General features: G+C 42.2%; 1 protein-coding gene across 3 annotated transcripts in view; it reads right to left on the minus strand.

The window, feature by feature from the left end:
• Window positions 1-17,855, minus strand: part of LOC100557058 (testis-specific serine/threonine-protein kinase 5) — a 37,993-nt gene extending 20,138 nt beyond the window's left edge. Inside the window, exons 1-3 of one of the 3 annotated variants that reach the window (XM_062979842.1) lie at window positions 17,784-17,855; window positions 13,921-14,024; window positions 1,014-1,121 (exon numbers count right to left, since the gene is read on the minus strand). In XM_062979842.1, the coding sequence (XP_062835912.1) occupies window positions 1,014-1,121; window positions 13,921-14,004 (192 nt within the window). In that variant the 5' untranslated portion in view covers window positions 14,005-14,024; window positions 17,784-17,855. Of the gene's footprint in view, window positions 1-1,013; window positions 1,122-4,192; window positions 4,719-13,920; window positions 14,138-17,783 lie in introns of those variants that run through there. The other 2 variants (XM_008122735.3, XM_016998243.2) reach the window with 2 other exon arrangements.
• Window positions 17,856-21,813: the final 3,958 nt, after the last annotated feature.

A 21,813-nucleotide genomic window follows, 5' to 3' on the forward strand; every position in this document is an offset into this window, starting at 1 on the left:
GGATAAGCGAGTGTTGGATAAGTGAGACTCTACTGTATTTGCTAATAATAACTTCTGTGATATTTGCTAAAGATAACTGCTTAACAGGTGTACTTAACAATAATTGCAAATGTGTATCAATCCCTGCTTTGATTTGCAAACAACGCTGTGTGTATAATGAAACAGTAGAGTCTCGCTTATCCAACATTCGCTTATCCAACGTTCTGGATTATCCAACGCAGTCTGCCTTTTAGTAGTCAATGTTTTCAATACATTGCGATGTTTTGGTGCTAAATTTGCAAATACAGTAATTACTTCATAGCGTTACGTGTATTGAACTGGTTTTTCTGTCAATTTTTTTTGTAAAACATGAAGTTTTGGTGCTTCATTTGTAAAATCATAATGTAATTTGATGTTTAATAGTCTTTTCCTTAATCCCTCCTTCTTATCCAACATATTCGCTTAGCCAACATTCTGCTGGCTCGTTTATGTTGGATAAGTGAGATTCTACTGTAATTGCTTAATAATGCAGTAATGCAAGTCAATATTGATCACTGCACCTCATCAAAAGTTAGTTGCAACAGCCTCCAAATGGAGCAGCTTGACCCGGTATGAAACTTCAAAGAACAGATTTAATGAGTTGTTTGCTAAGACGTCAAAGCTTAAGCACCAGGAGTAATGTAATTGGGAGTAGAAAACTGGTCAACACTGCAAGGCCATAAATCTTTTCATAGACGATGAGAAAAAGCTAGGAGGCTAATGAGCTAGCACAGACACAATGGGTTCCAGTACGCATGCTCGCAGCAATAAAATAATGATGTAATGAACTCATAATTTATGGCACCTGCGCACAGGAAGGGAAACATTTATCGGGAAATGAAAGTTAAGAATGTCTATAAAAACAGAAGCTGGGCCAAGGTGTGGTGTGGTGCTCCATTTGTGTAAGCTCACCTTATGTGATCAATAAACTCACTATAATGGAGATCTCCTATCTCTAGTGACTATCTGGGACTTGGATGCTGCCGGAGACTCACCACGTTCAAGTGCTTGTAGGTCACGTTGAGGGAGTAGATTTCTCTGGGGAGGAACTTCTTGGTATACTCGACCGGTGCTTCTGCTGTGGAGATGATCTTGATGGCAACCTGGGAGGAGAGACAATGCAGAGAGGTTTCCTCTTGGGTCTAAGCAGAAGAAGGGCTTGTTAGATGGAGATGTAATTCGGTGTGAGACTATAACTCCCACTGGCCAGCAGAGCCACACTTGTGATCCATCCCATACTCTACGCAGATGACACTCAACTCTACTACTCCTTTCCACCTACTTCCAAGGAAGCCCCTCGAATCCTTGACCAGTGTCTGGCCGCTGTGATGGGTTGGATGAGGGCCAACAAGGTGAGGTTTAATCCTGATAAGTCAGAGGTCCTCCAGGTCAGTTGTTCGACCGATCGGGGCATAGGGTGGCCACCTGTGCTTGACGGGGTCACACTCCCCCTGAAGGTGCAGGTCCGCAGCTTGGGGGTCCTCCTGGACTCGTCACTGACACTTGATGCCCAGGTGTCAGCGGTGGCCGGGAGGGCCTTTGCACAATTAAATGTAGTGCACCAACTGCGACTGTACCTCAAGAAGTCTGGCTTGACCATGGTGGTCCACGCTCTAGTTACCTCAAGGATGGACTACTATAACGCACTCTACATGGGGCTGCCCTTGAAGACAGTCCGGAAATTGCAGTTGGTACAACGGTCAGCAGCCAGGCTACTAACCGGAGCTGCTCACAGGGAGTGGTCAACCCCCGTTTAAGCGGCTTCACTGGCTGCCAATAATATTCCAAGCCCAATTCAAGGTGCAGGTTATCTATATATATAAAAGGGTAATGAAATTTTGGCCTAGGACAAAATAACAAAACTACACATCCCAGAAACACTAAACTTGGCAGCACAACCCCTCATCCATGCCTCTACATTCATACAACAAAAAGAAAAGAAAAATAAAGTCCTAATTAGAGGGAGAGCAATAATTGTTTTTATCCAATTGCTGCCAGTTAGAAGGCTAAGCTCCGTCAGGGGGAAACCTTTACCCTTTACCTTAACTACCACCAATACTTCAATACTTCGCCACAGCAACGCGTGGCCGGGCACAGCTAGTCTATATATATAAAAGAAAAAAAATAATGGCTTAGGACAAAACAACAAAATTACACATCTCAGAAACACTAAACTTGGCAACACAACCCCTCATCCATGCCTCTACGTTCATACAACAAACAGCTCCAGCTACTCCAGAAAACGGCTAGGCTTTGAGACTGCAAGGCTATTCACTGCTATTCCACCTAGCCAACAAAGGATTCCCATAAGCCACACCAACGTGTGGCCGGGCAAAGCTAGTAAAAGCTTTCGGGACTGCCTATCTTTGTGACTGCGTCGTCCCCTATGAACCTACTCGATCTCTGAGATCTTCCGGGGAGGCCCTCCTCTCGCCTCCGCCTTCTTCACAGATATGTCTGGTGTGGACGAGAGAGAGAGAGAGAGCCTTCTCGGCTGTGGCCCCCCAACTCTGGAACTCCCTCCCCAGGGAGATTAGGTTGACGCCCTCTCTATCCTCCTTTAAGAAACAACTGAAAACTTGGATGTTTAGGTTGGCCTTTGGAGAGACAGCCATTGGATGACCAGCCTCATTATAATTCTATTCTGAATTTTATTAGGTCCCTCTTATCTGGGTATTTTAATCCAATGATTCTATCTTTATATTGCTGCTGCAGCCCCCCCCCCCCCCCCCACCTATGAAGTTTGACTGAATTGTATTGGTGGTGGTTTGATATTATTACTGTTGTATTAACTTTTGTTTTAACTTTATTACCTTATTGTGTTTTAACCTGTGTATATTGTGCTAATGTATTTGTGTTGTTACTTTTATAACAATGTCAGCCGCCCCGAGTCCCTGCGGGGAGATGGTGGTGGGGTATAAATAAAGTTTTATTATTATTATTATTATTATTATTAGTTCAAAAACATGCACATGTGAATATTAGGCATGGGCGAATTAATCGGAATCATCGTTAATCGTAATAAAATCTTATCTATTTTGGGTTCCGAATGGGGTTCCGAGGTGGTTTGGCGCTTCCAAATTAACTTTCCAATTTGAAGCGTTGGAGTCCATCCTTGGAATACCTTCGGATATATGAGAAAGCGTTTTCAACCAGTCTCCTGCATCGGACTTAAGAGCCCCATAGAAACCAAGGCTGGAGCATTAGCATCAGGGCATAAGAGCCCCATAGAAACCAAACCTGGAGTGTTAGCATCAGGGCATAAGAGCCCCATAGAAACCAAGGCTGGAGCGTTAGCATCGGGGCATAAGAGCCCCATAGAAACCAAGCTTGGAGCAGTAGCATTGGGGCATAAGAGCCCCATAGAAACCAAGGCTGGAGCGTTAGCATCGGGGCATAAGAGCCCCATAGAAACCAAGCTTGGAGCGGTAGGATCGGGGCATGAGCCCCATAGAAACCAAGGCTGGAGCGTTAGCATCGGGGCATAAGATCCCCATAGAAACCAAGCCTGGAGCGTTTTCACTCCTGGATAGTATATCAACAGGTACCACTTAGGGCGGGAAGGTACTAAGGCACCCATGCAGCCATGCCGGCCACACGACCAGGAGGTGCCTGTGGACAACAGCCTCCTCAGCTTAGAAATGGATCAAGAGCACCTCCCCATGGCCAGAGTTGGGCACCACCTCCAGAAAACCGGAGATGAAAGTGGAAGCCTTTACCTTTGTTCTGTTTATTTGCATGTCATGGTTATTCCACTGTATTAAGGCACTGAATATTTGCCTATCTCTGTATGTTGTAATCCACTCTCAGTCCCCTCGGGGAGATAGAGTGGAATGTATATAAAGTGTATTATTATTATTAATGTTTTTTTTAAAGTATGAAAAGCATTTCTAATTTAATTTACGACCTGGAATGAGGAAGTGCCATCAGAGTGGATGATGAAGCAGCTGCTCCCCCCTGTGGCCAGAATCGAACATCCCCTCAGGAGAAGGTTAAACTGCCTCTGCGTCTGTCTGTGTCGGTCAATGTTTGATGTGTTTATGGGCATTGAATGTTTGCCCTATATGTGTATAATGTGATCCGCCTTGAGTCCCCTTTGGGGTGAGAAAGAAGGGCGGAATATAAATACTGTAAATAAATAAATAAATAAATTCTGGCATTTGGGGCCCCGTACCATGGAGTGCCGCTTGCTGCGGAGGTCGGAGGCCAGCTTGTAGTTCTGCATCATCTTCTCCTGGGTGGCGTACCCCAGGTAGACCTTGGAGAAGGCCCCGGAGCCTATCTTCTTGGAGGAGAGCAGGTAGCCGTTCTCCTTGCTCTCCCGAACCTGCTCCAGGAACGTCCTCCGGTCCGCCTCGCGCTTCGTGAAGCTCTTCATGGCCTGGCTAGAGGACGGGCGGGCGAGAGCCGGGGCCGCAGCCGAGACCGTGCCGGAGGGGCCCAGGTCCAGGCCGACATCAGCCCTGCCGGGGGGAGGAAGGCACCCAACGGTCGACGGCGACACCGCCAATCTCTCTCTGTCCGTCTCTCGCTCCGTCCGTCCGTCTGTCTCTTCTCTTTCTCAGCACAGCACCCTTCGCATCTTTTCCTTTGGACGCTTGCGCCAACAGGCCGGGCAAGGGGAATGGCCAGAGTGGAGGGTTCCTTGTTGCTACTCGGACGGAGGAGTTTCCACAGTGACAAGCGTTCTGAAGGCTCTCTTCTAGAACTGAGGCATAACAAGCAGTTTTAGAACCTCAGGCCTCAGAGAGGAGGGAGGGAAGGAGGGGGGAGAAGGCTTTGGCCACCCATTACGGCCAAGCACAGCGGTCAGCGGCATCGGCAGCACCTCCTCAAACCGCCCTGCAGCATCAGGTTGGTGTCTGTCCACTGGGACCATCTCTTGATTTATGGTACATGTGTCCGATTCAAGGCCAGATCTGGCCCGCTATGTCATTTATTGTCGCCCACCATGTCAGATGCTGGAGGACATCTCCTGCTTTCCTCATCAATAGACATCGTGATTAGTGTCGCACCTCAGGTTAGCTTCACCTTGCTAAAGGCACCAGATTGTATAACAAAACTAGTCTTTTGTAGTTCATTAGGAAATAGGGAAAAGATAGTTCATAAAATCTTGGACATTCTTAAAATCTATATATATAAAAGAGTGATGGCATCACGGCGACCCACAAAACAACAAAACTACAGGCCCCCCAACCTCGAAATTTGACAACACAACCCATCATCCACGCCTCTAGGTTGATACAACAAAAAGAAAAGAAAAATAAAGTCCTAATTAGAGAGAGAGGAATAATTGCTTTTATCCAATTGCTGCCAGTTAGAAGGCTAAGCTCCTCCAACTTGGTCTCCTAGCAACCCAATAAAAAATAATAATAAACAATAAACAATAATTAAAAACACTAAAAAAATTAATACAATAAAATACTATAACAGAAAATAACTAAAAATAATACAAGAAAATAATAAAATATAATAAAAAGATAACTTACAATAAAATTTATAAAAAATACCAATAACGTCAAATAAAAATTGCACAATTTTTAACCAATACCACCACCACTTTGCCACAGCAATGCGTGGCCGGGCACAGCTAATTTTATATAATGTGATTTTATTTTGTAATGGTATCTGTTTTATATGAACTGTTGTTTTGTAGATTGTTTTATATGAATTGTTGTTTTTACATTGTTTTTAGGCATTGAATTTTTGCCTATTTACTGTAAGCCGCTTTGAGTCTCCTCGGAGAGAAAGGCGGGGTAAAAGTGATGTAAATAAATAAATAAAAGCCAAAAGTTGAGTTCCAAAAGATAGTTACAAAAACAAGGCTGTTAAAAAAAATCCATGGAAACATTAGGCATGAAACAAGGTCCTTAACATGAAGCCAAAGTCCCAGAAACAAGGATACATTCAGGCTACAAGATAATACAGGAAAGCAGACTTGGTTCTTGATTCAAGCGAGGAAATTGCTTCGACGAAGATTTTCCCCTCAGCAAACTGTTTTAATAGCATACCATGAAGGCATTTCTTTGCCCTTTGACCTCTCTCTTATTTGCTATTCTGAGACTTCTGCACAACCCCCAAAATTCCAAATGACTAGCCCGATCCAGAGAAGCGGCCTCATCGCTTTCGCTTACAAGGCCACAGGGCTTGTTAGTGTCAGGGGATGATGGGGTGCAGAGTGGATTCCAAAATTCATCATCCCGGTCTCACCTCCTTCTCCAGACTGTATTCCCATGCGGAGAATCAGCACTGGTCAAACAAACACTCCAGCAGGCGAAGGGTCAGTTGTTTAACTGTTGTTTAACTTTATTTACATAATCTATTTACAGTTGCATTTCTCAGCTTCAGAGCATAGCATTCATAGTCCATCTCCAGAGAATGCTCAACGCCGAACTCCAGCACACACACACACTCCCCTGCATTCCACAGAACAAGAAGGAAGTCCCGGTCAAACAAACTTGACCCCATTGGTCCTGAGATACGTCAATCATAGCAGGTTCCCATTAACTCCATAACTACTGAAATACACAATACCCTGACAATTAGTGTTATCAAACTGAGGCTGGGAACCGCTCTCCCTTTCTGCTTCTTGCACCTGAAAACCATCATCATTAACAACATCATTTCTTCCCATGGAAAAGCTGTCTCCCTGCTCCTCATCTCCCACAGTAGGAACACTCTGCACCTGAATCCCATAATTCCCACCAGAGTTATCTTGAATATCAACCTGAATCTGAATCCCATCATCCTGAAACTGCATCCCAAAATCTTCATCAGAGTCACACAAAGGCTGAGTCACAACAATTAGAGCTGATGGGGGTTGTGATTCGGTCTCAATTGGAAAGCTGCCATTTGATGATGATGATAATGTTTATTTATATCCTGCTTTCTCTCTCCATACGGAGACTCAAAGAGGCTTACATTGAAAGCATTTCCATATAATTTAAAATCTACAAATATACAAACAGAATTAAATATACGGTAGAGTCTCACTTATCCAAGCTAAATGGGCCGGCAGAAGATTGGATAAGTGAATATCTTGGATAATAAGGAGGGATTAAGGAAAAGCCTATTAAACATCAAATTAGGTGATGATTTTACAAATTAAGTACCAAAACATCATGTTATATGACAAATTTGACAGAAAAAGTAGTACAATAGGCAGTAATGTTATGTTGTAATTACTGTATTTACGAATTTAGCACCAAAATATCACTATATTGAAAACATTGACTACAAAAATGGCTTGGATAATCCAGAACCTTGGATAAGCGAGGCTTGGATAAGTGAGACTCTACTGTAATTGGCGCTTTTTTAGGTCAGTTAAAAACAAGTATTACAATGCGACTTAAAATATGCAATATACAAATATTAAATCAGTATTAAATATCATTAATATTAAAAACAATAGTCTGGAGTACAGAGTTTGAATTGAGACACAGCGGTGTCCGATTTTAAAATGTCCTTTTAACCTGCCCCAACCTCAGAAACACAAGGACTGTTGGGCTGAAATTCCCACTATTCTCAGATAACACTGTGTAACATTTTAAAATGTTGTGTTCCTGATTCCTAGCTTTTCGCAGGCTCAGCCAATCAGCTTCTTAGCAGGGCCATTGAGAGCAGGCAGCCATAGTCTCTCCTGGCTGTTTCCAGTCAGCATACACATACTCACTTTAAGGTAAAAAGAGTTCCTCAAGAGTTCCTCAGTAGCATGGCTGAGAAATTGACCAATCAGATTCCTAGCTTTTTGCAGGCTCAGCCAATCAGCTTTTTAACAGGGCCAATGAGAGCCGTCAGCCATCTTCTCTCCTGGCTGTTTCCAGTCAGCATACACACACACACATTCTGAGGTAAAAACCTGCTCAAAGGGTTCCTCAGTAGCATGGCTGAGAAATTGACGAATCTGATTCCTAGCTTTTTTGCAGGCTCAGCCAATCAGCTTCTTACACGTACTTCTCCAGTTAACCCATCCATAATGGTGTCTTTACAAACCACAACACAGTGGATTTGCCTATCAGGGCATAAAAGGAGGACTCTGTTCTTGCAACGAAGCCAGTAAATACGGGCTGGACAATGCTCCTGTTAAGACGGAGTGGGAATTGGTTGGACGGCTGGACCTAAAAGCTCCTCTTCTTCATCCTATTTGGGTTGGAGATGGTACAAAGGCATGGGCAACTTTGGCCCTCCCTCCAGGTGTTTGGACTTCAACTCCCATCATTCCTATCAGCCTCAGGCCCTTTCCTTTCCCCCCTCAGCCGCTTAAGCGGCTGAGGGGGGAAAGGAAAGGGCCTGAGGCTGATAGGAATGATGCTTAAGCGGCTGAGGGGGAAAAGGAAGGGGCCTGAGGCTGTTAGGAATGATGGGAGTTGAAGTCCAAACACCTGGAAGGAGGGCCAAAGTTGGCCCATGCCTGGTACAGACCCTTTTAGGCTGTATGTAATAGGAATATATTTTCATAACCTGTTAAGATTATGATTCCAATATGGTTAAACATTCGTGCAGAGCAGTAAAAACGCAGAAGACTAGGGGTTTATGTGAGCAGAGGTAAAAAGAAATTAAACAATAAGACAAAATATCCAGCCTCCCTTTCCCTTTAAAAAGTCATGCGCATAAAATAAGCATCAGAGACATCAAATAAAATAGCAAAAATATGTTTACTCACAATCTTGTATGATGATGGTCATACAGGCAAAAACATCTTAGTTCCAAAGAAAAACAGTTCAGGAAACTACATATCTCTTAACAGACAGGAACATCAGCAAGGCATGGTCAGGAGCAAAGAGGAAGAGACAGGAAGAGGCATCTGTACATCACTTCCTGTGTGTCCCCAGAAAGGATACACCCATTTCCCATTTCATATGCAAAACCCTTAAATGGTGTCATCAACTCTGGAATGCAGCTTGGCTCAGGTTACTAAGCAACAGACATAACTAACTACATAAACCATCCCACATTGAAAATGCATGCATGATTGCTTAGATAACCCAACAGGATGTCCCTCTGTCGAGAGAGCTGTGTTTGGATAGTACCGAATGGCAGAAGGGATCCCATCGGGTCTGCTGGCTTTGTCTTTTTGTTTTATTTATTTACTTATTTATTTACAGTATTTATATTCCGCCCTTCTCATCCCGAAGGGGACTCAGGGCGGATTACAATTGGTTGATGGCTTGACTGACTTCCTCCAACCCAGGCTCCCCGCCTATGGAACGCCCTCCCCATTGAAGTCAGGCAGGCTCCCTCCCTCCTGAGAACAAAAACATGGTTATAGGACCAGGCATTTGAGCACGAGTAGCAGCAAAAATGAGATATGAATATATGACCTACTGACAGACCCCCACCTGGACATGGAAAGCGCCTTAAATATATATTTAAATGAATAATTGTGTATATTTTAATGTATACTAGCTGTGCTCGGCCACGCGTTGCTGTGGCAAAGTGGTGGTGGTATTGGTTAAATATTGTTGTGTAATTTTTATTTGACGTTATTTGTATTTTTTAATTAATTTTATTGTAAGTTATCTTTTTATTATATTTTATTATTGTATTGTATTAATTTTTAGTGCCTTAAATTATTTTAGTGTTTTTTATTGTTTTTTATTGGGTTGCTAGGAGACCAAGTTGGAGGAGCTTAGCCTTCTAACTGGCAGCAATTGGATAAAAGCAATTATTCCTCTCTCTCTCTAATTAGGACTTTATTTTTCTTTTCTTTTTGTTGTATCAACCTAGAGGCGTGGATGATGGGCTGTGTTGTCAAATTTCGAGGTTGGGGGGCCTGTAGTTTTGTTGTTTTGTGGGTCGCGTGATGCCATCACTCTTTTATATATATAGATTCTTAATTTTATTGTAATTTTTAATCTTGATGGGTTTTTAAATTTGATGAAAACTGTTTTTTGATGTGTATGTTTATATTGTAAGCCACCCTGAGTCCCCTGATGGGTGAGAAGGGCAGGGTAGAAGTGATGTAATAATAAAATAAAAATAAATAGGCCGAAAGGGTTGGGCTGGATGACCTTTGGGTCCCTTCCGACTCTTCCAGGCTCCATTCTACATTGCACTTGCCTGCTTCAGCTCCTGCAGAGAGACAGGTCTGCGAGCCAAATGCAGCGCTAGCCTCCCTCCCTTTCAGAGCTGGAAAAGAGCGAGCGGATAATTAAATATTTTGGGCGAAGGAGGCTCTTGCCGGGGTTGATTGAGCACAAAATAGTCTTGCGTCCTTCCAGCTGGGATTGGGCCAGCTGGAAGGACAGAGGCTGCAAAAGAGCAAAGGCAGCGGCCCGTTTTGCAGTCTCCGGGTTGGATCTGAGACCAGCGTCCGGAACTCCCTTTTTATATGGAGGTGGGTGAGAAACAGGTGCATGCCTTTGCTCCAGGCAGGAATCTAACCTGTGTCTTTGACAGAGAAAGAGAGTCCCAGATGTGTGTTTCCTCTTGCGCTGCAGACTCAGCCAGGGCCCAATTGTCTCAAGGCAGCTTGGATAGACTATATAGATCAGGCTTTCCTGTTTTTGGGGGAGAAGAGGCAGACAGACAGACAGACAGAGAGAGAGCAATCACAGTGTCACAGAGTTGGGAGGGGACCCCTGAAGTCATCTAGTCCAGTGGCATTGTGCTCAGAACAGAATCGACAGCTTGCTAGAACATCCCTTGCATTGGGAGCTGTCCAGCCATATTTTGGAGACTGTCCAGAGAAGGAGACCCATTGATGAACAGTCTTTACTGTCAAGATCAGGGGTCTTCAAACATTTTAAGTGGAAGGCCGATTCACAGTCCTTCAGACTGTTGGGGGGACTAGGATGAAATAGTCCAAAATTAGGATTGTTGTTGCTGTGTGCCTTCAAGTCATTTCAGACTTAGATCAACCCTAAGTCTGAAGTTTAGGACAGAGGCCAGGTCAATGACCTTGGAGGGCCTTAGTTTGGGGACCTCTGATCTAGACAATCTCACAAGACCATGGGTAGGCAAAGAGACCTCCAAAGACTATCTAGATGGTCTCATAAGACTATAGATAAGGAAAGGGATCCTCAAAGACCATCTAGATGGTCTCAAAGGGCCATAGGTAAGGAAAGTGACCTCCAAAAGCCATCTAGATGATCTTGTAAGACCATAGATAAGGAAAGGGATCCTCAAAGACCATAGATAAGGAAAGTGACCTCCAAAAGCCATCTAGATGGTCTCATAAGACTATAGATAAGGAAAGGGATCCTCAAAGACCATCTAGATGGTCTCAAAGGACCATAGGTAAGGAAAGTGACCTCTAAAAGCCATCTAGATGATCTCATAAGGCCATAGCTAAGCAAAGAGACCTTCAAAGACCATCTAGACGATCTCATAAGGCCATAGGTAAGCAAAGAGACCTCCAAAGACGAGACAGACTTAGGTCAACCGTAAATCTAAAGTTTAGGACAGGGGTCAGGTCAATGACTTTGGAGGGCTGCATCTGGCCCCTGGGCCTTAGTTTGGGGACCCCTGGTCAAGATGTTCCTTCTATTTAATCAGTTTAAAAATATATCCTCCTGCCACTTAGAATGAAGGGACCTCCAAAGGCAATCCAGTCCAACCCCCATCTGCCTGGCAGGAAGACACAATCCAAGACCTCCCAACCAATCGCCATCCAGCCTTTACTTAGACAACTCTAGAGAAGGAGACTCAATCAGACCCCCAGGTAGTTTATATTCACTAGAGTTGGAAGGGACCTCCAAAGGTCATCCAGTCCAACCCCTTTCTTCCAGGGAGGAAGGCACAATCCAAGCCCTCCTGACAGATGGCCATCCAGTGTCTGCGTAGATGTTTACTTTGGAGAAGAAAAGGTTAAGTGGGAACATGAGAACCGGGTTTATTATCGCAAAGGATGTCACATTGAGGAAAGGAAAGGTGTGTTTTCCGCTGCTCCAGGGACACAATGGAGCAACGGGTTCAAATGGCAGGAAAAGCAATTCCACCTCAACATTGGGAAGACCTTGTTGACGGTAAGAAGTGGGGTCTCCTTCTCAGGAAACTTTTAAGCAGAGGCTGTATGGCCATCTGTCAGGAGAGCTTGGACTGTGTCCTTCTGCTTGGAAGAATGAGATTGGACTGGATGACCTTTGGAGGTATCTTCCAACTCTTCCGCCTGGAGGTTTGGCTGAGTCTCCTTCTCTAAAGGTTTCTAAGCAGAGGCTGGATGGCCATCTGTCAGGAGGGATTAGATTGTATCTTCCTGCTTAGCAGAAGGGGTTTGGACTGGATGACCTTTGGAGGTCCCTTCCAACTCTAGTGGAAATTAAACTGCCTGAAGATTTGGTAGAGTTTCCTTCTCTAGAGGTTTCTAACCAGAGACTGGATGGCAATCATAATATTATATTGCAATACAATATAATACTAATAATACAATAAAAGGTAAAGGTTTCCCCTGACGTTAAGTCCAGTCATGTCTGACTCTGGGGGTTGGTGCTCATCTCCATTTCTAAGCCGAAGAGCCGGCGTTGTCCGTAGACACCTCCAAGGTCATGTGGCCGGCATGACTGCATGGAGCGCCGTTACCTTCCTGCCAGAGCGGTACCTATTGATCTACTCACATTGGCATGTTTTTGAACTGCTAGGTTGGCAGGAGCTGGAGCTAACAGCGGGCGCTCACTCCACTCCCTGGATTTGAACCTGGGACCTTTTGGTCTGCAAGTTCAGCAGCTCAGTGCTTTAACACACTTCGCCACCAGGGCTCCTAATAATACAATATAATAATATTAATTAAATATTATATTTTACATGTAATATTACCAATATTACAATACATTGATATAGTACAATATAGTAATTTATTGCCAGTATTGTACTATGCTAATAATATAATATTGTATGTACATTTAATTTGTAAGTTGCTCTGCGTCCCCTTCGGGGTGAGAAGGGCGGCATATAAATGTAGCAAATAAATAATAAATAATAATAATAGATCTGTTGGGAGGACTTGGATTGTGTCCTCCTGCTTGGAAGAATGGGGTTGGACTGGATGGCCTTTGGGGCCCCCTTCCAACTCTAGAATGCTATCATTTCGGGCTGTGGTGCAGCTGGCTAGTAACCAGCTGCAATAAATCACTACTGACCGAGAGGTCATGAGTTCAAAGCCCGGGTCGGGTTAAGCCCCCGACCATTAAATAGCCCAGCTTGCTGTTGACCTATGCAGCCCCGAAAGACAGTTACATCTGTCAAGTAGGGAAATTTAGGTACGCTTTATGCGGGAGGCTAATTTGACTAATTTACACCACCATAAAACTGCCAGCAAAACACGAGGAAAGGAATGAGGAAGTACAGCCACTAGTGGACGGTGAAGCAACAGCTCCCCCTGTGGCCGGAATTGTGAAGCTGGAAAAATATTAAATGCCTCTGTGTCTGTCTATACTGTATGTTGTTTGTCTGTTGGCATTGAATGTTTGCCATATATGTGTTCATTGTAATCCGCCCTGAGTCCCCTTCGGGGTGAGAAAGAAGGGCGGAATATAAATACTGTAAATAAAATAAAATAAATAAATTCCAAGTGATAGGATTGGCTTTAAAATGATTGAAGAGAAGGAACACTTTGGCAATGGATCTCCTTTATCTGGGCAGTCTTTGAAATGAGGCTGGACAGCTCCCATCAAGCCTGGTTTCTCCCTTCCCAAGATCAGAAGCCTGGGCCTTTTCATCCTGGGAGTCAGCAAAGGGTGTGCATGAGAGTGACCTTGTGGCCAAAGGGAAGGAAGGCCTTGCGCACTGAGCCCTTGCGGAGGATGAGTCAGAAGCCATGCCTTGTCATGAGACCGGTGACTCAATCCAGTATTTCTCAAACTAGCCCATGTGGCAAACAATCCTCTGCCTTTCATGTGCTTAGGAACCACATTGTGTTTATGCCACTGTTTTGCTGTACTTGGAAAGAGCTTCTTGAGAACTCACCTTGGAGTCAATGAAGTTAGAAGGCAGAGCTTTGGCTGCCAGGCAGATGGGCTTTGGAGTCTCCTTGGCATTGCAGATAAACATCAACGGCTTAAGCTAGTTGTCTAGAAAGGGGGGTTTCATAGAATCATAGAGTTGGTAAAGGTAAAGGTTTTCCCCTGACGTTAAGTCCAGTTGTGTCCGACTCTGGGGGTTGGTGCTCATCTCCATTTCTAAGCCGAAGAGCTGGCGTTGTCCGTAGACACCTCCCAGGTCATGCGGCCGGCATGACTGCATGGAGCGCCGTTACCTTCCCGCCGGAGCTGTACCTATTGGTCTACTCACATTTGCATGTTTTCGAACTGCTAGGTTGGCAGGAGCTGGAGCTAACAGCGGGCACTCACTCCGCTCCCAGAATTTGAACCTGGGACCTTTCGGTCTGCAAGTTCAGCAGCTCAGCACTTTAACGCACTTCGCCACCGGGGCTCCATAGAGTTGGAAGGGACCTCTAAATGCCATTTAGTCCAACCCTTTTGTACCATGCAGGAAAAGTACAATCAAAGCATCCCTGACAGATGGCCATCTAGTCTCTGTTTAAAAGCCTCCAAAGAAGGAGCCTCCACTGGATTCTGAGGCAGAGAGGTCCACTCCTTACAGTCAGGAAGTTCTTCTTCATGTTCAGGTGGCATCTCCTCTCCTGTCATTTGAACCCAGGGCTCCATTGAGTCCTAGTCTCCAGGGCAGCAGAAAACAAGCCTGCTCCCTCTTCCTTAGGACACCCTTCCCCATATTTAGACATGGCTCTCATGTCTCCTCTCAACCTTCTCTTCTGCAGATAAACAGACCCAGTTATTTAAGATGCTCCTCAGAGGGATTATTCATGGTCTCCAGACCTTTGATCCATTTAGTCGTCCTCCTCTGGACACCTTTTAGCTTAGAATCAATATCTCTTTTGAACTGTGGTGCTCAGAATTGGATGCAGTCTTATTCCAGACAAAGAGGCCTGGCCAAAGCAGAATAGAGAGGCACATGGACTTCCCTTGATCTGGAGATTAGACTCAGTTGGATGCAGCCCAAGATCCCGTTGGCTTTTTGAGCTGCTACATCACACTTCTGGCTCATGTTCAGTCGTGGTGCCACAATGGGTTAAATCCTTGTGCCGGCTGAACTGTTGATCTGAGGGTTGCGCAGCTGACCTGAAGGTTGGTGGTTCGAATCTGAGACGGGGTGAACTTCCGTCTGTCAGCTCTAGTTTGCGGGAACATGAGAGAAGCCTCCCAGCAAGATGGCAACACAACCGGGCGTCCCCTGGGCAATGTCACTGTAGACGGACAATTCTCTCACACCAGAAGCGACTGTGCTTTCTGTCCAAGAAGACTCCAAGATCTTTTCCACATGTGATTCTGTTGTCGAGCCAGGCATCGTCCCCCATTCCGTATCTTTCCATTTCATTGTTTTCTGTCTAAGTGGAGTACCTTACGTTTGTCCTTGTTGAAACTCATTTTGTTAGTTTTCGCTAGTCATCTCTCTAATCTGTTGAGGTCCTTTTGCATCCTGATCCTGTCTTCTGGAGTATTAGCTCTCCCTCCTCATTTGGTCCCATTTCAAACTTGATCAGCCTGCCCTCTAAACCTTCATCCAAGTCATTAATGAAGATGTTGAACTGCACTGGGCCCAGGACTGAACCCTCTTCATGGCATCAAATAATCCCTTCTTTCCAGGATGAAGAAGAGGAATCATTGGGGAGAAGCACCCTTTGGATTCGGCCACTTAACCAATGACAGATCCACCTAATAGTAGCCTTGACTAGCCCACATTGGACTAGTTTGCTTGCAAAGTCATAGAGGACTCTGTTGAAGGCCTCACTGTAGTCAAGATCTGCTCCATCCACAGCATTCCCTGCATCTACCAAGCTTGTAACTTTATCGAAAGAGAAATTAGATGATTCTGGCATGACTTGTATTTAAGAAATCCATGGTGACCTTTAGTAATCACATCATTTCTTAATTATGAGTGAAGTTTTCCTGGGAACTTTGCTAGGCAGTGGGTTGTTGTGAGTTTTCTGGGCGGCATGGTCATGTTCCAGAGCCATTATCTCCTGATGTTTCACCCACATCTATGGCAGGCATCCTCAGAGGTTGTGAGGTCTGTTGGAAACTAGGCAAGTGGGGTTTATGTATCTGTGGAATAATATCCAGGGTAGGAGAAAGAACTCTTATCTGCTTGAGGCAGGTCTGGATGTTGCAATTGGCCACCTTGATTAGCACTGAATAGCCTTGCAGCTTCAAGATCTGGCTGCTTCCTGCCTGGGGGGGGGAATCCTTTGTTTGTTTGTTTATTTATTTTAAGCATTTATATCCCATCCTTCTCACCCCTGTGGGGGGACTCAGGGTGGTCTCACAATCAGCAATCATTAGATGCTAGAAAACAATACTGACAACAATTACAATTTAAAACAAATTAAACATTAATTAAAAACATCCATTTAAAACGCGCAATTCAAATCATGATTCTTGGGAGGTGTTAGCTGGCCCTGATTGATTCATGTCTGGAATTCCCCTGCTTACTTAGTGTTGTCCCTTATTTACTGTTTTGATTCTGGTGTTTTTTTAATGCTGGGAGCCAGATTTTGTTCATTTTCATGGTTCCTTCCTTTCTGTTGGGATTGTCCACATGCTTCTTGTGGATTTCAATGGCTTCTCTATGTCGTCTGACAACGAAATGATAGTTGCTAGAGTGGTCCAGCATTTCTGTGTTCTCCAATATTATACTGTGTCCAGGTTGGGGGCCCTGGTGACGCAGCATGTTAAGGTGCTAAGCTGCTGAACTTGTGGACCAAAAGTTCGCAGCTTCGAATCCAGGGAGTGGAATGCGTGCCCACTGTTAGCCCCAGCTCCTGCCGACCTAGCAGTTCAAAAACATGCAAATGTGAGTAGATCAATAGGTACCGCTCTGGCGGGAAGGTAACGGCGTTCCATGCAGTCATGCCAGTGGTCACATGACCTTGGAGGTGTCTATGGACAACGCCAGCTCTTTGGCTTAGAAATGGTGATGCGCACCAACCACCGGAGTATAGTAGTATAATATTGCATTACTTTATAATATTATTATCAATATTATAAGTACAGTAGTCTCACTTATCCAACATAAACGGGCTGGCAGAACGTTGGATAAGCGAATATGTTGGATAATAAGGAGGGATTAAGGAAAAGCCTATTACACATCAAATTAGGTTATGATTTTACAAATTAAACACCAAAACATCACGTTTAACAACAAATTTGACAGGAAAAGTAGTTCAATACGCAGTGATGCTATGTAGTAATTACTGTATTTACGAATTTAACACCAAAATATCACGATATATTGAAAACATTGACTACAAAAATGCATTGGATAATCCAGAATGTTGGATAAGCGAGTGTTGGATAAGTGAGACTCTACTGTATATACAATATATTACATATTTATAAATTATATTATATATATATATATATATATGTATGTAAAATTAGCATAGCATGTTGCTATGGCACAGGAGACAAGATGGAATATAATATAATACAACCCAGTTATATTATAATATAATATAATCCATATAATCTAGTTCAGAGTCGAAAATCTGGGGTTTAATATGGCAGTGTAGAAGGAGCCTCGGTCAATAATAATAAGAAATTAATTTATTAATTGCCTCACAACCTCTGAGGATGCCTGCCATAGATGTGGGCGAAACGTCAGGAGAGAATACTTCTGGAACATGGCCACACTGCCCGAAAGACATACAATAAGCCTGCAATTCATTAATTTCCCCCGCTTCTGCCGTTCTCACGTGACGACCACAGACACCCGTCTTTGGGAGGAAAAAGGCTAGCTGTTCAAGTTACCTCAGGAAAGGAGACGCGCAACTGCGCCTGCGCGAAAGGGAGCGCGAGAGGGTGTGAGAGAGTGCCACGCCCCTTTCCCCACAGAGCGTCGCTTGGGTCACGAGACCCGCCCCCTCCCCCCTCTGGGCAGAGTGCGCGTGCGCAGTAGGCTTCCCTCCTCTGTGGGTTTCAAAACCAGAAGGAGAAGGGGCGGGGCCACGAGGGTAGAAAGGGGCGGGGCCAAGGGGGAAAAGACCATAGAGACAGAAAATTAGAGAAACCCTGGATAATGAAAGCCGGGGCGCGATGGGAGGGTGGGAGGGAAGGAAGGAAGAGGGCTTTCCTGCTCTTTCTGTTTCTTAAAGGTACAGGACGCATAGGGATTCTCCTCTCATCCTTATTCCAATCCTATGCCATGAAACTGATTATTTTATACTATTATTCTATTACCATATTATTATCATCATATCTGTTACTATTATTATATCCCATTATTATATTATCCTATTAATATATTTTATATCATTATATTATATTTTTCTATTATTATTATTATTATATTATTATTCTATTATATTTTCATATTATTATATTATTCTGTTATTATTATATTCTATTTTATATTATCCTATTAATATATTTATATCATTATATTCTATACTATGATTCTATTATATTATCATATTATTATTTTATTATTATTAGCATATTCTGTTTTATTATTATATTCCATATTATATTATCCTATTAATATATTTTATATCATTCTATTCCATTCTATTATTCTATTATATTATTCTATTATTATTATATTATTATGCTATTCTGTTATTATATCCCATTATTATATTATCCTATTAATACCATATTATTATCATATTCTGTTATTTTTATATCCTATTATTATATTATCTCATTAATATATTGTATATCATTATATTATTATTATTATATTATCATATTACAGTAGAGTCTCGCTTATCCAACGTAAACGGGCCGGCAGAACGTTGGATAAGCAAATATGTTGGATAATAAGGAGAGCTTAAGGAAAAGCCTATTAAACATCAAATTAGGTTATGATTTTACAAATTAAGCACCAAAACATCATGTTAGACAACAAATTTGTCAGAAAAAGTAGTTCAATACACAGTAATGCCATGTAGTAATTACTGTATTTATGAATTTAGCACCAAAATATCATGATGTATTGAAAACATTGACTACAAAAATGCGTTGGATAATCCAGAACGTTGGATAAGTGAGACTCTACTGTATTATTATAGTATATTATATTATTCATCATTCATGACTACATTGAAACTAGAATAGAGAGAAATCAGCATGGAAACCTTGTGAAACCTAAACTGCAAGAGGTACCATAGATTGTTGCACATGTAAATAATGGTACAGTAGAGTCTCACTTATCCAACATTCACTTATCCAACATTCTGGATTATCCAATGCATTTTTGTAGTCAATGTTTTCAATACATCGTGATATTTTGGTGCTAAATTCATAAATACAGTAATTACTACATGGCATTACTGTGTATTGAACTACTTTTTCTGACAAATTTGTTGTCTAACATGATGTTTTGGTGCTTAATTTGTAAAATCATAACCTAATTTGATGTTTAATAGGCTTTTCCTTAAGCTCTCCTTATTATCCAACATATTTGCTTATCCAACGTTCTGCCGGCCCGTTTACGTTGGATAAGCGAGACTCTACTGTAGTAACAAGAAATTCTTGATAGGATTCACAGTTTGTCTGGTTATGCTGGTTTGTGATGACAACTACTTTACCGTATATAATAAATGTTCATTTTGTTGTTCAACAATAAATGTGAGCTCTTCTTCATGGAAAAATAAGACATCCCCTGAAAATAAGACCTAGTGCATCTTTGGGAGCAAAAATTAATATAAGACCCTGTCTTATTTTCGGGGAAACAGGGTATTTATTGTATTTTGTTATCCTCACTGACCCGGAAAGTCCCACCCATCCGAATTGTTTATCGCCTCTAAACTTTCGTTGCTCTATAAAGGAAATCCCAGACGGGGCGAGGGGGCGGGGATAGAGAAAGGGGGCGGGGCGAGGTGTGAGGACAGCAGAAAAGAGGCGGGGAGAGGGGCGGGGCTCCCGTCTGGCCACGCCCCCTTCTGGGACAGGTGAAGGGCGGGGACTTAAATCCCCGGAAGAGGGGCTGCAGGAAGGACACGCTCAGGTGAGGAGAATTTCCTTCTTTTTTGGGACCTCTGGCAGTTATAGGCCTCCGCCCTAAACTCTTGGCTTCTCTGGCACGGATTGCACTTGGTTTGTGTATGTATATATGTTGTCGAAGGCTTTCAATGTGTTGTCAGTGTATTATTATTATTATTATTATATTGTTTTCAATAATGTAGGTATTGTTCTACAGCAGGGGTCCCCAAACTAAGGCCCGGGGGCCGGATGCGGCCCTCCGAGGTCATTTACCTGGCCCCCGCCCTCAGTTTTATAATATAATATATTGTATATACATATAATATTGACAATAATATTATAATGTAATACAATATAACACTAATAATAATACCATATGATAATATTAATTATATATTCTATATTACATATAATATTATTAATAATATTACAGTATAGTTCAATATAGTAATATATAATGCTAATATTGTGCTATGCTAATAATATAATATACTAGCTGTGCCCGGCCACGCGTTGCTGTGGCGAAGTATGATGGTATGGGAAATAAAGTATTGAGGAATTGGTGGTAGTTAAAGTAAAGGGTCCCCTGGGCTGAGTGGGTTGCTAGGAGACCAAGTGGGCGGAGCTTAACCTTCTAACTGGCAGCAATTGGATAAAAACAATTTATCCTCTCCCTCTAATTAGGACTTTATTTTTCTTTTCTTTTTGTTGTATCAACCTAGAGGCATGGATGAGGGGTTGTGCTGTCAATTTTTGAGGTTGTGGGGTGTTTACTTTTGTTGTTTTGTCCGCTGCCGTGATGCCATCACTCTTTTATATATATAGATTGTATGTACATACAGCTGCTCTGAGTTCCCTTCGGGGTGAGAAGGGTGTGATACAAATGTAGTAAATAAATGCAGTAAATAAATAAATAATAAATAAATAAATACATTTTAGACTTAGGCTCGCCCAAAGTCTGAAATGACTTGAAGGCACACAACAACAACAACAACAACAACAATCCTAATTAACTTGACTATCTCATTGGCCAGAAGCAGAACCACACTTCCCATTGAAATCCTGATAAATGTATGTTGGTCAAAATTGTTTTTATTTTTAAATATTGTATTGTTCTTTCGTTGTTGTTGTTGTTTTTGCACTACAAATAAGACATGTGCAGTGTGCATCGGAATTTGTTTGCATTTTTTTTAAAATGATAATCCGGCCCCTCAACAGTCTGAAGGATTGTAGACCGGCCCTCGGCTTAAAAAGTTTGAGGACCCCTGTTCTACAGTATATAACGGTATTGTTCTACAGTATATAAAGACCATACTTACCCCTAATGACTTACTATTTTATAATGACTTACTATAATGACTTACTATTTCGCATATATATATATTTAATTATATTATTATTATTCATATTATAACGGTATTGTTCTACAGTATATAAAGACCATACTTACCCCCTAATGACTTACTCTTTTATAATGACTTACTATAATGACTTACTATTTCGCATATATATATATTTAATTATATTATTATTATTCATACTATTATTTTCAGCAGTATAGATATTGTTTTATACTGTATCTAGACCTTACTATCCACCTAATGATTTACTATTTTATAATGACTTACTATTTCATATATAATTTAATTATTTATAATGACTTACTATTTCATATATATATATATTTAATTATATTATTATTATTATTTTCAGCAGTATAGGTATTGTTTTATACTGTATCTAGACCTTACTATCCACCTAATGATTTACTATTTTATAATGACTTACTATTTCATATATAATTTAATTATTTATAATGACTTACTATTTCATATATATATATATTTAATTATAT

Source organism: Anolis carolinensis, chromosome 4 (assembly GCF_035594765.1).
Source record: "Anolis carolinensis isolate JA03-04 chromosome 4, rAnoCar3.1.pri, whole genome shotgun sequence".
Lineage (NCBI taxonomy): Eukaryota > Metazoa > Chordata > Lepidosauria > Squamata > Dactyloidae > Anolis > Anolis carolinensis.